The 15,972-nt window shown below is 45.5% G+C and overlaps 2 protein-coding genes across 4 annotated transcripts in view; one reads left to right on the top strand and one right to left on the bottom strand.

Annotated features, from left to right (window-relative positions):
• Positions 1 to 4,460, bottom strand: part of LOC122921235 (wiskott-Aldrich syndrome protein family member 1-like) — a 109,587-nt gene extending 105,127 nt beyond the window's left edge. The window contains exon 1 of the mRNA XM_044271204.1: positions 4,274 to 4,460. Within this exon, the coding sequence (XP_044127139.1) occupies positions 4,274 to 4,460 (187 nt within the window). The remainder of the gene's footprint in view (positions 1 to 4,273) is intronic.
• LOC122921234 (ADAMTS-like protein 4) overlaps positions 4,445 to 15,972 on the top strand; it is a 116,438-nt gene continuing 104,910 nt past the window's right edge. For 2 of the 3 annotated variants that reach the window (XR_006387012.1, XM_044271201.1), the window contains exon 1: positions 4,447 to 4,828. The gene's annotated coding sequence lies outside the window, so the exon portion shown is untranslated. Of the gene's footprint in view, positions 4,829 to 15,972 lie in introns of all 3 variants that reach the window. The other variant, XM_044271203.1, reaches the window with a different exon arrangement.

Here is a 15,972-nt window from a genome sequence, read left to right as displayed (position 1 = left end):
GTTGGGCACAAATCCCACTTGGTCTGGAGAGATAAGGAAAGGAAGAATGTTTGTAGTCTTTGGGCTAAGACTTGTGCAGATGATGTGGTTCTCCTAAAATCACTGCTTATCAGCTTCAGCAGGGCCCAAACGCCCAGTTCCCTCTGATTGAGAGATTTGTCCCTACACTGTACATAGGGAGAAAGCTGTCAATCAGCGACGGGTTTGAAGGGTGTGACATAGGAACTACGATAATAGAAGTGACCTAACGAGGGCACTGGGGTCTCCAAATTCCTCCATATTTCTTTAGGAGACCCTTGACCTTCAGTGTAGAAATAGTTCAATACTGTGGTTTGTAGGAATCACCCTCTCTGGAAATAGCAGCCGAGGGTGGGGTTGGGGGTATGTTTTTATTGCCCTGAAGCCCCCTTTCCCATCAATACTTCCTAATTTTCCCTCAGTGAAGGTAGCCCAGACCGCACTCACAGTAACTTCATTCACAAATGGTGGAGAGGCAGAGGAGGGGGCTTGGAGGGGATTCCACAAAGCCCCTGGTGAAAAGAGAAAGGTCAACACACGAGACCTGCTCCAGAATACCCTGCTGCCTTTTCTGTTTTTCAAATGGGAAGAGTCAGATGAGGGGTAAGCAGTATATCTTGGAGACATCTTATGGCAGCACCTTATGAAAGGGACCATGAAGCCAGGAGATGTGTGTAACATGGTACTGCTGACACTTTTTGGTGGCACTGGAGAAGACACCTGGAGAGGAACTAGGGATGACACCTGAGCAGACAATATAGCTAACATTTAAAGAGGGGGGTAGTGACGATGACACCTGCACTGTGGCAGATACATCATGAGGCACTGGGGGATAACACTTTAGGGTGGCTACTGGTATGACATGGAACTGAGATCAAGGATGAACTGGGGATGACACCTGAGGAGACATTATTATGACTGAAATTTAAGGTGGAAGTGATGATGACACCTTAGGGAGCGTTCACACACGGCAGGTTTTGTGGCAGAAAATGTGTGAAGGTACCCTTAGAGGGGGCACTAGAGATAACACTCTAGGGTGGATACTGTGTCTGACATGGTGCTGACATCTTATGGGGGCACTGGAGCAGACACCTAAGGAAGCATTATGGCAGTGATGACACCACCTTAGAGGAACACTGAAGATGACTCCTTAGGGGGGCACCATGGCTGACACCTGGTCACTCAGGATAACAATCTAGGGTGCCGAGCTCTTATGGGGCACAACTGAGGGGCACTGAGGGTGAGATCTGAGGGGCTTGCACATGTCTAAGGTTTGTACTGGCCCTGAGACAGCATGATGTGCCTTTTGCGGGACCATATAAGAAAAACTGGAAATCCAACATCATTAGAGAACTCGCATGAACTGTACCGGTGTGTCCCCATAAATGAGGAAAGACAGTTTTATATAAATGGAGAAAACAGTTAGATAGATGGATGTCATTAACTGTGCCAACCAGAGTACCTCCATAAACAGTTCCATCCCGAAAGTGCTCCTAATATAGGTGACATCCAGCAAGTGCCAGCCACAGACATCAGTGCTAGCAGAGGGTTCCCCCTTAAACAATGGCAGGAGAGGGTGGCAATATAAATAATGGTAACAAGAGTCTCCCCATTAACACCGTCAGGGAACACAGACATTTTGAAGGGCAGGGGCTTAAGTAAAAAAAAAAAAAAAGGGCACTTGTCATAATTTCAAAAAATGTTTGTCCTACCTTGTTCTCCATGAATTTTTTGATACTGTAATTATAAACACGACAGAATCCACAAATATAACTTTTTTGGTTTCACCGTACATATTATGGTAAAATGTGATGTCATTACAAGACTCTACAGACTCTAATATGCAAGGAGACAAAGCACTACAACCCCCAGTATGCAAAGGGACAAAGCAGTACAAGCCCCAGTATGCAAAGGGGCAAAGCACTACAACTATTGTTCCTTTGCATACTTGTTTTGTTCCTGGACTTTGAATGATATACAATATATTACCAGGGCGGGCACAGAGGGCAGACAGGCACTAAAGGAATAAATTGCGCTGCCGCCGGCGTGATGGAGGGGGGCGCATGCGGACTCCCCCAGTATACAATCCCACGCAGCAGCCTCCCCCAGTATACAATCCCACGCAGCAGCCTCCCCCAGTATACAATCCCACGCAGCAGCCTCCCCCAGTATACAATCCCACGCAGCAGCCTCCCCCAGTATGTAAGCCCACGCAGCAGCCCCCCCCAGTATGTAAGCCCACGCAGCAGCCCCCCAAGTATATAAACCCACACAGCAGCCCCAAGTATATAAACCCACACAGCAGCCCCCCAAGTATATGAGCCCACACAGCAGCCCCCCAAGTATATGAGCCCACACAGCAGCCCCCCAAGTATATAAGCCCACACAGCAGCCCCCCCCCCAAGTATATAATCCCACACAGTAGCCCCCCCCCAAGTATATAATCCCACACACCCTCCCCAGTAGTCACATCCACCTCTCCAGCGCTGACAGACTCTCTCCCCTCTAGACAGTCAGCCAGTGCCTGTGATAGCAGAGCGCTGCCGACCCACGTGACCTACCCTTCTCCTGCAGCAACACTGAGTCCTGGAAGAAAGAAAGGACCTTTGATGACCTCATAGCCATGTGACCAGTAATATTGCTATGTTATTGGTCACATGGTGATGATGTCATGTAAGGTCCTTTCTCCCACAGTTCGCTCTGGAGTGCCAGTGTTCTGTAAGGGCATTAAAGGGGCAAGGGCTCAAGCCCCCTTTGAGCCCTATCTATGTATGCACGTCCCTGAACACCGTCAGCCATAAAGGACCCCAATAAGCAGTGAAAGCAGGAGAGAGTCTGTAAAAGGTGCCAGCCACAGAGTGCCCCTATAAACAGTGTCAGTCACCGAGTGCCCCTATAAACAGTGCCAGTCAGAGAGTGCCCCTATAAACAGTGCCAGTCAGAGAGTGCCCCTATAAACAGTGCCAGTCAGAGAGTGCCCCTATAAACAGTGCCAGTCAGAGAGTGCCCCTATAAACAGTGCCAGTCAGAGAGTGCCCCTATAAACAGTGCCAGTCAGAGAGTGCCCCTATAAACAGTGCCAGTCAGAGAGTGCCCCTATAAACAGTGCCAGTCAGAGAGTGCCCCTATAAACAGTGCCAGTCAGAGAGTGCCCCTATAAACAGTGCCAGTCAGAGAGTGCCCCTATAAACAGTGCCAGACACAGAGAGCCCCTATAAAAAGTGCCAGCCACAGAGTGCCCCAAAAACAATGCAAGCCAGACTGTCCCTATAAACAGTGTCAGGCACAGAGTGTCCCATAAACAGTGCCAGCTACAGAGTGCCACATAAACAGTGCCAGCTACAGAGTGCCACATAAACAGTGCCAGCTACAGAGTGCCACATAAACAGTACCAGTCAGAAATTGCTGACATACATAATGTCAACAACCGTAGAGTTCCCTCATAAATAATACAAGCAAAGAGTGGCATCATAACCAGTGCCAACAAGAGTGCCTCCTTAGGGTACTTTCACACTAGCGTTTTTCTTTTCCGGCGCTGAGTTCCGTCCTAGGGGCTCTAATACTGGAAAAGAACTGATCAGTTTTATCCCCATGCATTCTGAATGGAGAGCGATCTGTTCAGGATGCATCAGTTCAGTCGTTTTGACTGATCAGGCAAAAGATAAAACCGTAGCATGCTATGGTTTTATCTCCGGCCCCAAAAAACTGAAGACCTGAATGCCTATTTTTCCCCATAGGATTGTATTAGTGCATTCAAAATACCGGAATGCCCGATCCGTCCTTCGCATGCGCAGACCGGTCAAATAAAAAAAAAAAAAAATACAAGATGGATCCGTTCTTGCAATGCAATTGTGAGACGGATTCGCATTTGCCTGCCGGATCACACTGCCGCAAGTGTGAAAGTAGCCTTTCCAGTTTCAGATAGATAGGACCCCCCCGTAAGAAGTCCTGGTCATAGAGTGTCACAGACTTTCCCAATCTATACATAAAAACATCTGCGTAGGCAGGGGTAATTGGTGGTCCGCTATGGTCATACCTGTTAAGCCTTGTATATAGAACTTGTGTTTAGAGGAACATATTAGGGTACGACCGCACCTAGAGACTACTTCTCCTCTTTTTGAATCCACTCCTAGTTTTGGCTTCAAAAACTTCATCAAAATACCTGAAAGTGTGGCCCCCTAGGACCCGGCAGTACATAATACACTGGCATGCACAAAAACATAGCTCAGCAGGCAAACACAATAGTGATCAATACCTTGCACACTGAGAGCTGGAGCAGGGGGTGTGTGAGGGGTGGAGGTTGGAGCACATGGAAGCCCAGGTCTTCTGGTGGAGCTATCACAGGGAGGAGGAGGAGGAGGAGGAGTGCTGCTGCTGCTGTGCCTTACAGTGTTTAGGCTCAGAAGCCCACCAGGCAGATTGGGCTGGGGGGGACGAAGCATGGATGCAACAGGCAAGCTGCAGAATTAAGGATTGCATTCCAGAGGGGAGTGAAACTGATCAGAGAGGGAGGTGCCTTGGGCTTGGAGACTGACTCAGAGCAGAGTTCAGCTGGGAATCTAGTAGGACTTTCTTGGGGCAGGAGAGTGCAGGATACTCCAGGAACACAGCACAGGGCTGGATGGGAGTAATGTCAGGAGTGGACCTTGCTGACAGGGAGAACATGCTGTGATCCATACCTGCAGCAGGAGCTGCCATTCCTAAAATTCTGTCAGGACATTGGATCCTAAAAGTTTTTGTTTTGAATCATTTGCAACAAGAAGATAGGAGAAGATACCAGGAGATCCAAGAGGACACGTCTGCTCTGAAGGTAAGACTCGTGTCCTACATACTTGTGTGTTCATGGATTGGGATGATATAGGTTCCTTCAAGCTGTTGTGAAACTACTACTCCCAGCAGGTCTCAAAAGTTGGAGTTATCAGGTAGAAGCATTGTGATTCATTTTGATGCTGCGGTCATTAGCCATAGAATTTGGTGACTGCCATAGCAAGTGTGGTGGCGTTGCGATGGCGATGCGTCCGTCTCAAAAAAAAAAACTCCTGCTTTTATGGTCCTAAAAATCTTTGCCAGCATAGACTTCTTCGATGTACGTCGGGTAGCGACATGTCTGTGACCGATGGGTGCCACATAACCTAAATTGCGCGTGAGTGCTGACATTCACATAGTCAGGCGATCTTATGACCAAAGTTAGCCTAAGGCCTCCCGCAAAAACGGATCTCCAAAAAATATGGATGACATCCGCGTGCATTCCATATTTTGCAGAACGGAATAGCTGGCCCCTAATAGTCCGTTATGCGGACAATAATAGGACATGTTCTATCTTTGAACGGAAATACGGAAAACGGAAGGTATACGGAGTACCTTCCGTTTTTTTTTCTGATCCATTGAAATGAATGGTTCCGTATACGGAATGCAAAAAACAGAATAAAAACCACATTTGTGTGCAAGAGGCCTTTAGCTGTGGTGAAACTACTACCCCCAGCATATCTGAAGGGTTGCGATTATATGGGTTGGGCCCCATGCACCTGAGCATATGTATTTTGCGGTCCGCAAATTGCAGATCTACAAAATACGGTACCGTCTGTTTTGAATCATTTTTTGCAGACCCATTAACTTCAATGGGTCCGTGGTCTGCATTTAGCGGCCAAGTATAGGACATGTTCTATTTTTTGGCCAGAACGGACATATGGATGCGAAAAGCGCACTGATGATCCAAGTCCCTTTAGCATCCGTATATCAGTTCTGCAAAAAAGATATGCAAAGTGCAGACCACGGACCCATTGAAGTCAATGGGGGAGATTTATCAGACTGGTGTAAAGTAGAACTGGCTTAGTTGCCCCTAGCAACCAATCAGATCCCATCTTTCATTTTCCAAAGGAGCTGTCAAAAATGAAAGGTGGAATCTGATTGGTTGCTATGGGCAACTAAGCCAGTTTTACTTTACACCAGTTTGATAAATCTCCTCCAATGGGCATGAAAAAAAAAACATGGACGGCACGCGGGTCGCATCCGTTTTTTGTATGTCCCTTGTTTTGCGGACTGCAAAGCGGATATGGTCGTGGCTTTATAGGTAGCAATAATGACCGTGGATTGATATAATTATTCCTATTCTATCCTACAGAACTGAGTAAAAGCAGATATTTGTAACTGTGACTATGAAACTACAACTACTACAGCTCCCAGCATGTGTGAGCAATTGGAATTATATATCGAATACCTTGGATTCATATGTGATCAATTTTGATATATGGGGTGTTGAACACTGATTGAAGTGGAGGTCTTCCAAATTGTGGCCCTCAAACCGTTGGGAGCTATAGCTTCACGGAGATCGGAGAGCCACCGATTGAGGACCACAAGGATGAGGGTGTAATTGGGTAGACTAGATGGGCCAAATGGTTCTTATCTGCCGACACATTCTATGTTTCTATGATGCACTGCTGACATTAAATAGAGAATGGCTCAAGAAACTGTCTTGCTCCCTATGGTCTATAGTTGCCAAAAAGTCGCCAAGTAGCAGTCTTATGGAGACGTCTGAGGTTTTCCATGTCAGATGTCTGATTAGATATCCTATCTGAACTCTTACACTTAGTCAGATGTCTCATGGTAGATTGTCAGTCCCTCTTTACACCTCTGAGGATAATGTACCACGCGCTTCACTCTTGCCTGAACCTGGTAGATCTCAATTTTGTCCATGAATGAAGCCTCTTGATGTTCATGTGATGAGCACTGGTCGGCACCAAAACTTCACAGGGGATGGTGCTGATGCATTTGACAGCCAAGTGTTTATGACTTTACCTTGTTTACTAATCCTTGGAGGCAACAAGGGGATAGGACTAGGTTCATGTCACACTTAGCATCAACTTGGGTGCTGTATGGACAGTTCCTGAAAGAATTGCATAGTGGTTACCATTTAGACTACTCATTGTTGTATATGGGGGTCATTTACCCATGAGGAGATATCTCTGGTGGTCTGATGTGTCCATGCAACCATCTCAGAGTGGGTAGTGTCTACTTGCTGTCTAGATCTGTTGGAGGCAACACCAGAGCTGTATTTGTAGGCACACCTCACTAGAAATGTTCCTTCATTGGAATTTGTACCCACTTCATGTTGATATTGATGGCAGTCGATAGCAGCTGTCCATATAGACCAGTAGTCGCTCTCCAGCTGTTGCAAAACAACTCCCAGTCTGCAGCTGTCAGGTTATGCTGGGTGTTGTAGTTTTGCAACAGCTGGAGGTCCACAAGTTGGAAACCACTGATTTAGGGTAGGTTCTCAGAGTTTTCTGGGCCAGGTTTTTCAGCCAAAGACAGAAGAGGATTTCAAAGGAATCAGAAATATAAAGGAATGGCTTATTATTCTCCTTCTTGCTGTATCCACTTCTGGCGTTGGCTGAAAAACCTGCAGAAAAATCTGTCCCAAAACTTCCTCCAAAAAACTAAAGGAGAAGGTCTCTCTGCCTTATGTAGGTGACCTGCTAGACCACTTGCCATTGTACATGAACAAAGTTGACCACTAAGACATGGAAAATCTATAGACCTCATATAAGATTGTGCAAGTACTATATGGACATTTGCTCTGTGATGCCCATGGATTCTCCAAAAGTATGATTAGCAGCACGTTACTAAGTAACCTGGGCAATGCAGTTTTGAGATGTCCTGCTACCTACCTCGTATGGGCTCATCTTCAGGCAACACATACCTGGTCTACAGGATCCAGTTAAAGTTCACGAGGTGGTACAATGTAAAACTAAAAGGATGTTCTATACTTTCGCCATGTCCCGCACCTCAAAATATGTGAAAGGTGACAGGACCCAAGACCAATGTTTCCACTTAGAGTGGAGTTAGTTAGGATGTCTACCTTGGACCTATATATATATATAGTTGTTAGTTGAGGTCATGGAAATGTCTGCTAGGTAATGATTAAGATGGGATAACCTACAGTATGTGAGTAGCTGATACACTGTCTGATAAGAAGGTAAGCTGTAAACTGAATGAACAGTTACTAAATAGAAAAAAATAAATTGCTACCACATACCAAGGAATGGTGAAGAAAACCTCTTGTAGGTCACAGACGCGAGTGTTCCTGCTTCGAGGTTTAGCCAGCTGGTATTCTAGCTTGAAGTATGTGGTCCATATGGATATGGTCCCTGTTAAATGGCCTACAAGGCAACATAGGAAGCAAATGATGACCAACTTGTATCCTATCATATACTGTCTATCTTTTAAAAGCTGATAGAATATAGGCATCTTCTTATATGTAGTGGTATGGTCCATACAGCAACAACAGTGTACCTTGCTTGTGGTTGTATGGGTCATGCTGGTATTATGTCAGCACCTTCTGGTTTATAGTTACATATACACAGATGCTATAACATGAGCTATGTATTTAAACCTTAATATGCAGAATATTGGCATTACTTTGTCACCTACAGTATGGTTGCAATTTTTGGTCATGGATACAGCTTTCTCTCATCAGTCTATGGTTCGCCCGCCCAGTTGTTTGCACATCTACAACCAGTTTTAGATGCCTTCCCTCAGTTTCTCCTTTTTTTTTTATAGATTGCCTCAGTAACATGAAGAACAGGGCTGAGGCTTTCAGTCTCTAAGATTTGAGACCTGTAGGTAAGCTTATGCTGACAGGTTACCTGCCCTAGGGGGTAGTGAAGGCGGGGGTAACTGGCAGTTCTGCTGTAAGCTTGTGGCTCCCAGAGTTATTTATTTCCTCAAGCCTCGGGTATCAAAACTTCCAGATCTTCTGATGTCTGCCTTACAGTCCTCGCATTCCTTTCCAGCAAAATGGTGACCACAGGGTCAAGCCAGCCTCCTATGTCTTCTATATCAGATAGTGTATGGATACTCTGATCAAAGAAAATCTTGCTTTCAAGATAAGGGTTCCGAAGTCATAGCTCCAAGTAACCTAAGGATGCTTGGTTATACCATTTTAAAGGAACTGTCCACCTTGCAAAAGTTGACATCTCCTTGATCATGAGATGAACACTGGAAGTATGGCTGTTACTCATTTGATTGCATAAAATAGTTCAGGATCATTCAGGCATTACAACCATTGATCAAGAACAGATACAAGCATGGATGATGTGTTCTTAAGGCCTCTTTCACACGACAGTATGTCCATTTCAGTGTTTTGCGGTCCGTTTTTCACGGATCCGTTGTTCCGTTTTTTGCTTCCGTTGTGGTTCCGTTTCCGTTCCGTTGTTCCGTTCCGTTTTTCCGTATGGCAAATACAGTATACAGTAATTTCATATAAAAAATTGGGCTGGGCATAACTTTTTCAATAGATGGTTCCGCAAAAAACGGAACGGATACGGAAGACATACGGATGCATTTCCGTATGCATTCCGTTTTTTTGCGGACCCATAGACTTTAATGGAGCCACGGAACGTGATTTGCGGCCAAATATAGGACATGTTCTATCTTTAAACGGAACGGAAAAACGGAAATACGGAAACGGAATGCACACGGAGTACATTCCGTTTTTTTTGCGGAACCATTGAAATGAATGGTTCCGTATACGGACCGTATACGGACCGCAAAAAACGGCCCGCAAAACGGAAAAAAAAAACGGTCGTGTGAAAGAGGCCTAAAATTGAGGATTTTTTTGTTTATTACATGTTTCGAGGTTGGTTCGATGTCTTCTTTGGGTACATGAAGTATGGCTGGTGTCAACACCAGAAGATCTAGGATAGATGCCAGGGCCCATTGGGCTTGGAGAGGTCCATAGTAATCTAGGTAGACATTGTGTCCTCCAGAGTTGAAGGGACACCAACCTCAAAATGTTCCATTAAGACGCACATATCCAAGCTGCGCTAAAAGTGCACCGAAGTACGCCAACAACAAAGAATTTCCCCCGTGCCAAGTGGTCAGAGCTCTTCTTCAAGTACATGAAGTATGGCTGTTGGCAGGGCTGGTGTCGACACCAGAAGATCTTGGATAAACGCCAGGGCCGGCTGTGCTTGGGGAGGTCCATAGTAATTTAGGTAGACATTGTGTCCTTCAGAGCTAGAGGAAAATCCTAAGTAGAGGGGGGCACAGCTTAGTGATGTCCATGTGTCCTAATGGGACCTTTACACCTAATCAATGTGGCTGTGCATGAATTTCAATGACCTGATGAGGCTTTGTGCTAAGCACGTCTTGTTGGCTCACGATGCCAGGCATGCCTCCATTGGGTCGTGTGGATTTCCCTGTAGACAAAAGTATGAAATGTTCTTAAATTAACAACATTAGCAATGATGAATCGAGGCCGAGGGTGTAAGGCGATGCCCGCTCAACTGGTGATTCCCCAGCAGATGACACTAAGCGAGATGTGTGTTTTCACACTACGCAGGATGAGCTTGGTGAGAGGATGATACTGACTTGCCAAATACCAGAGCAGATGACTCCCGACCTCTGTCACAAAGGCAAATATAGGCTCCTCAGCGGCCCTTCTTAAAGGGCATTTACACCTCATGTTTATTTATGTACAGAAGCAATGAATGTGGGATTAGAGGTGATTTTTATGGAAATGTACCCATAATGCATTAGTCATGCCCAGCAATGGCAGCAGTACCATGATGCTTTGGAGGGTTGGCACCATTCTGTCCTCTCTGTAAATGACAGAGAAGAGAAAAACCATTAGCAAATGGGGAAGATTTACAAGCACAAGGTGACTGATTTCTGCCCCGCCACCCCAAAAAAAACATGCTACGCACCAAATTATTACGTTTTAGACACTTTGCGCACCAGAGAGGAAACTTTCTAACATGTCTAGCAAATTGCGTCAAGTTCACCGTTCCAGATGCGCCAATTTGCTCCATTTTCACCTCGTAAAATGATTCATTTTACAACATCTGTGATAAATTCTCAATTCTGGAGATTTTTTTTTTCTTGAGATATGTAACATGCGCCTAATTTTTGGTGGATTTTACACAGTCAATAAAATGTGACTTTTTTCAACATGTAATAACGGTATGTGTATATAGATATATATCAGCCTTGAGGTGGTTAAAGGGGTTATCCAAAAAAAATATGGCTGCTTTCTTCCAAAAGCAGCACCACCCATTTTCACAATAGAGCCGAGCTGCAATACCACACACAACCAGTGGACAGGGGTGGTGCTGTTTTTGGAATGCAAAGTGGCGCGTATATTCTGCGTGTACCAAACACGCCGCCATGTAGACATGAATTTCCACCGTGTACATGTCACTAGCCTCCGACAGGTGTGGGCCCCCCAGCCATACAACTAGTATTACACCGCTGGTAGTCAGGCCAGGTCGGCCATGTCTGCTGGTAGCTTTCATTGCTGGATCAGTGACAGGTGACTGGTGTACATACACATTTCTGTCAGACATGTAAGGCCTCCATGTTTACTGTGCTGTGTGTGGCCTCTGCAGATGACAGAACTGTTATCCCTGCTCGGTGTGCAGTCTTAAATCAGTTTAAAGTTAAAGTTTTATATTAAGTCTGTTTTTTCTGGCAGTCATCTTGACTGAAATGATCTTGTTTGTTTTCATGTATCCTGTCAGGGTCACACAGGAAGAGTCCTTCTTAGGAGCCAATCGGGTGGCTGCTTTCATTTTACAAAGTGCCTTAGAAGGATGAGAGCTGGAATGTGATTGGTTGCAGCCTTCACCACACTGATCCTGGTCGGGCTTTAGGCAGCCATTTTAATCTCTGTCAGCACTAGTCCTCCTGCATAAAGAACAATATAGGCACAAAATGTCAGCGCTGCCAATCATCCAGTAGAGAGAGTAATATAGTAATCTCTTATTGTAGTGTCCCATATAATACTCATTCAGAATAGTGCCTCCATAGAATAAAGGTAGCAATTGTACCTTCACACAGTGCTAGTAGACATCCATAAAATGGTGGCAGTCATAATAAAAGTCCTTAGAATGGTGCCAGCACCACCAAAGAATGCTGCCATTCATAGTGAAAGTCCCTAGAATGGTGCCAGCCATAGTAAAAGTCTATGGAATGGCGCCAGTCATAGTAAACGTCTATAGAATGGTGCCAGTCATAGTAAAAGTCTATGGAATGGTGCCGATCATAGTAAACGTCTATGGAATGGCGCCAGTCATAGTAAACGTCTATAGAATGGCGCCAGTCATAGTAAACGTCTATGGAATGGCGCCAGTCATAGTAAACGTCTATGGAATGGCGCCAGTCATAGTAAACGTCTATGGAATGGCGCCAGTCATAGTAAACGTCTATGGAATGGCGCCAGTCATAGTAAACGTCTATGGAATGGTGCCAGTCATAGTAGTGGCCCCCAAAGTGATACCAGTGGCTGAAGTAACCCCAAGAGTGGTGCAGCAGTAGTGGCCCGCACAATTGTGTGGGTGGCATTAGTGACCTACAAAATATTTCTTAGGACCAGTCACTGTTGTGGTCCTTCGAGTGATGCCAGTCTTAGAAGTGGCCCACAGAATGGTACCGGCCACACTTATGGCCCTCAGGCCATAGTGGTGGTTTATATATTATTTCCAGTAATAGTTATGACCCATAGGCTAGCACCAGTCACTGTTGTGGTCCATTGAATGATGCCCCAGGGGAACACTTATTTCCATGACTTCCTTGCCTGTTGTGGGCATGGAGGGACCATGCTAAGAAAAAGGACTGTCCAAAGCAATCCTGTCCTTCAATATCTTCTATTCTGGCAAACATGGCAAGTCATTTGCAGTATGTAACATATTCTGTACCATGATCCAAGATCTGGAGCTGTCATCTTGTCTGATCAAGACCTACACATCAGAAGATGTTTACTAACAAAGTATCCTAGTGTCATCACACAGAGTTGTGAACTTGGACGTGTTCCACTGAATAACTCATTCCAGGAACTCCTGGAATAGCTGGAAGGTCAAGGGAAGGCCTGGTACAATATTAGCAGGCAGGGAGCATTGACTGGAATAGGCTCACGCATGGATACTGGAGAGAACAAGTCTGTAATAGATTAGCATGTTCTGGCTGGTGGATTACTGCTACCTTCCCGTAGGTGATTGTGCGGACATAGCAGCTGTGTCCAAAGAATTCACATTGGCTTTATATACATCCAAGTAGAGGTACCTCCTTATCATGGTGCTGTAAGGGGTCTAAGTTCTTGTAAATCCATGAGAAGACATTGTTGCTGCCTGTAGTCTATAAACAAAGCACTGACTGCCATAAAACAGTCTGTATTCTGCTGAGGGGTCACTTTTCATGGTCTCTCAAATGGATGATGACTTGGGGTTCGATGGTTGGACACACTCTAAGGATAAGCCAAAATATCTAAAAGTCTGAATAACCCCTTTAACTTACATTCTCTAAGGCCAGGTCTAAGTTCTAGGTCTATCAAGGGATCAATGGTAAATTTAGGTTGTCCTCAAGTGTATGTTTCGGGCCATGAGGGTTCCTCCTGGCCACTTTTTGTAATAGTAGCAAACGTGGGAGAAAAACAACAAAAAGTTGCAAATTTTTGTGTAAAACGGCACCTGCGGTAAAATTTGCCACCATTGTACACCAACAATGATACCCCCCTTCGACTCTTTAACAAATTTCTCACGCCCCCATTTGCACATGTCATTTTTCTTAAGTGGTGAGTCCTGCACATGTTCTTGCTCTCCAACAGAGAGAAGGGGCCCCATCTTGGTGGGCACCATGTTATTTTCCACGGGTGCCATAGCCGACGCGTGTTCTTCTTTTCTGATATGTACGCCCTAGTTCTCACATTACTATTTGAGTGCCCTCCGGCCATAAATTGCCCCTAGTTGGACAAAGCTGGTGGCACATTGTTCAAGCTCGAACAAAAAGAAATCTAAGATAAGTTGGCAGAGGGCCTAGAACCGTAACACCCAGGTGGAAACACCATCAAATCCATAACATCCTGAAGCAACCTCTCTGTCCTCGAGTAATCTTGTGACCTTACCTGCACCCTCAGGTTCTAGGTACGTGGCTGAATCACTCTTGGAACTGTCCAGAAATTGGACCTGGTCCTTGAAACTCAAGGAAATTGACTTGGAGCTTTTACGACTATTTACTGTGCAGGGTGCCAGGTACTGGAGATACTGATGGCCTCCTGATCAGCCACGCTTTTCCAGTGTGCAGTTAGCTTTTTGTTTTAACCCTTTATGTACAGCAGCTGGTTTCTTCTTCTTTTGGTGCTCTCAGAGCTTTACGCTAGAGGGGATGGCCGGCTCTGCCCGGATAGTTCATCTACCAGAATGCATTCCATGTGTCTTAAAGTTGCGTCAAGAGGGATTGGACAGTCCCGGCAGGACATATGGAAGGGATTATATTGGGAGAGCACTGCCATTTATTTTTATTATTTTTCCTCGTGTCGAACTATCGTTGTCTTATAATTGGTTAACCCTATGTAGTGGCGCACTAGTGTACGGTGGCTGCTATACGACTGGTTGCAAGAATCAGATATTTTTAAAATTTGATTTCAAATATGGGACATTACGGTCACCCAAATTTCGGTCACTACTGTATTCAAAATGAGGGTTTTTCCCCCCTGAAACGGTGCCACCCTTGTCCACAGGTTGCATCTGGTATTGCGGTTATTAAAGGGCTTCTTCCATTAAGACAACCTTATCCCCTATCCACCGCGTAGGGAATAAGTGTCTAACCAGTGGGGGTCCGACTGTTGGGACCTCAGCCGATTATGGGAACAGGAGCCCATGCCCAGTCATGCATGCTCTATGCCGCTCTATGGGGCTGCCAGAGACAGCCGAGTATACAGTTGAATCAGACACCTATCCCCTATACCAGGGATCAACACCCTCCGGCACTCCAGGTGTTCTGAAACGACAACTCCCAAAGTGCTCCATTCACTTCTGTCTCAGTTAGAAGAACAGGTTTGCATCCTGGGAGTTGTAGTTTCACAGCAGCTGTGAAGGTTGCAGATCCTATCCCCTATACGGTGGATAGGGGATAGTTGTCCTAAAGAGACAACTCTTTTAACTTGAATAGCGCTGAGCTGCAATACTAGACACAGCCACTGCACAAGAGTGGCGCTGTTACTATGTAAAAAGCGTTGTTTTTTTTTTTTCTAGTCACATTTATTTTTTAAAATTCGTATTTCTATAGAAATATTATTTCCTAGAACTGTCCCTTTAAGAAAAATACTATAAAAAATACTTAAAGGGGTTTGCCCACCTACGACGAAGACGTAGGGCATGTACGTGTGCAGGGGGTTCTATGGGGGTAGGTATCTGGATGCGTAAGTCCTAGTGGCACATTCTTCGCTGAAATGCGATTAGTGGACTTTGCTCCGAAGTGATTAACGCTGAGGTCAGGGGGCTCGTGTTACCTCATCGCGGAGCCGTGTGCCATCCCGTGAGCTCATTTTGGGCAGAATAGATGCTATTAATGTCCCCGTGTACAGCGGCCCGGGGTCCAAAAGGGGAATCTCGACGAGCCTACGAGGGGAAAGCTGTAGCGTCGGCTGACTTGGCTACTTTCACACTATTACGTGATCCAGTTCTCTTGGTGATCCAGTAGGAAACAAAACAAATGAGCCTGGACCATTATCGAGCAGCTGCTGCAGCTGTCAAGCCGGAGCCTGCTACTTTCCTTTACTGGCCTCTTAAAGGGCCAGTTCATTCTCCACTTAAAGTGAATCTGTCACCAGTTAAACCAGGCTCCATACCTTGTAGGGCTAGCTCAGCTGCATGCAATGATGCTTATAACTTAGCGATCTGTGGCATCATTCTGCAGATAAATGACTTCTAAACCATGAGCAGTTAAGTGCACCAAGGGCGGGCCCAAGCCACTCTGTGCACTCTAAATCCTCCTGATTCTTCTGCCAGCTCCTCCCTCTCTTTCTTGATTGGCAGGGCCAAGCGAGATGACTATACAGGAACATGGCCTGTCAATCAAGAAGGAGGGGCTTGCAGAAGAATCAGGGTGCCTTGGTCCCGCCCTCAGTGCACTTAACAGCTCATTTGCATATGAATTGAAAGTTCTTTTTTCTCCAGAATG

This window comes from Bufo gargarizans, chromosome 11 (assembly GCF_014858855.1).
Source record: "Bufo gargarizans isolate SCDJY-AF-19 chromosome 11, ASM1485885v1, whole genome shotgun sequence".
NCBI lineage: Eukaryota > Metazoa > Chordata > Amphibia > Anura > Bufonidae > Bufo > Bufo gargarizans.
The sequence above is the reverse complement of the archived record's forward strand: the minus strand, read 5'-3'. Positions and strand labels throughout refer to the sequence as shown.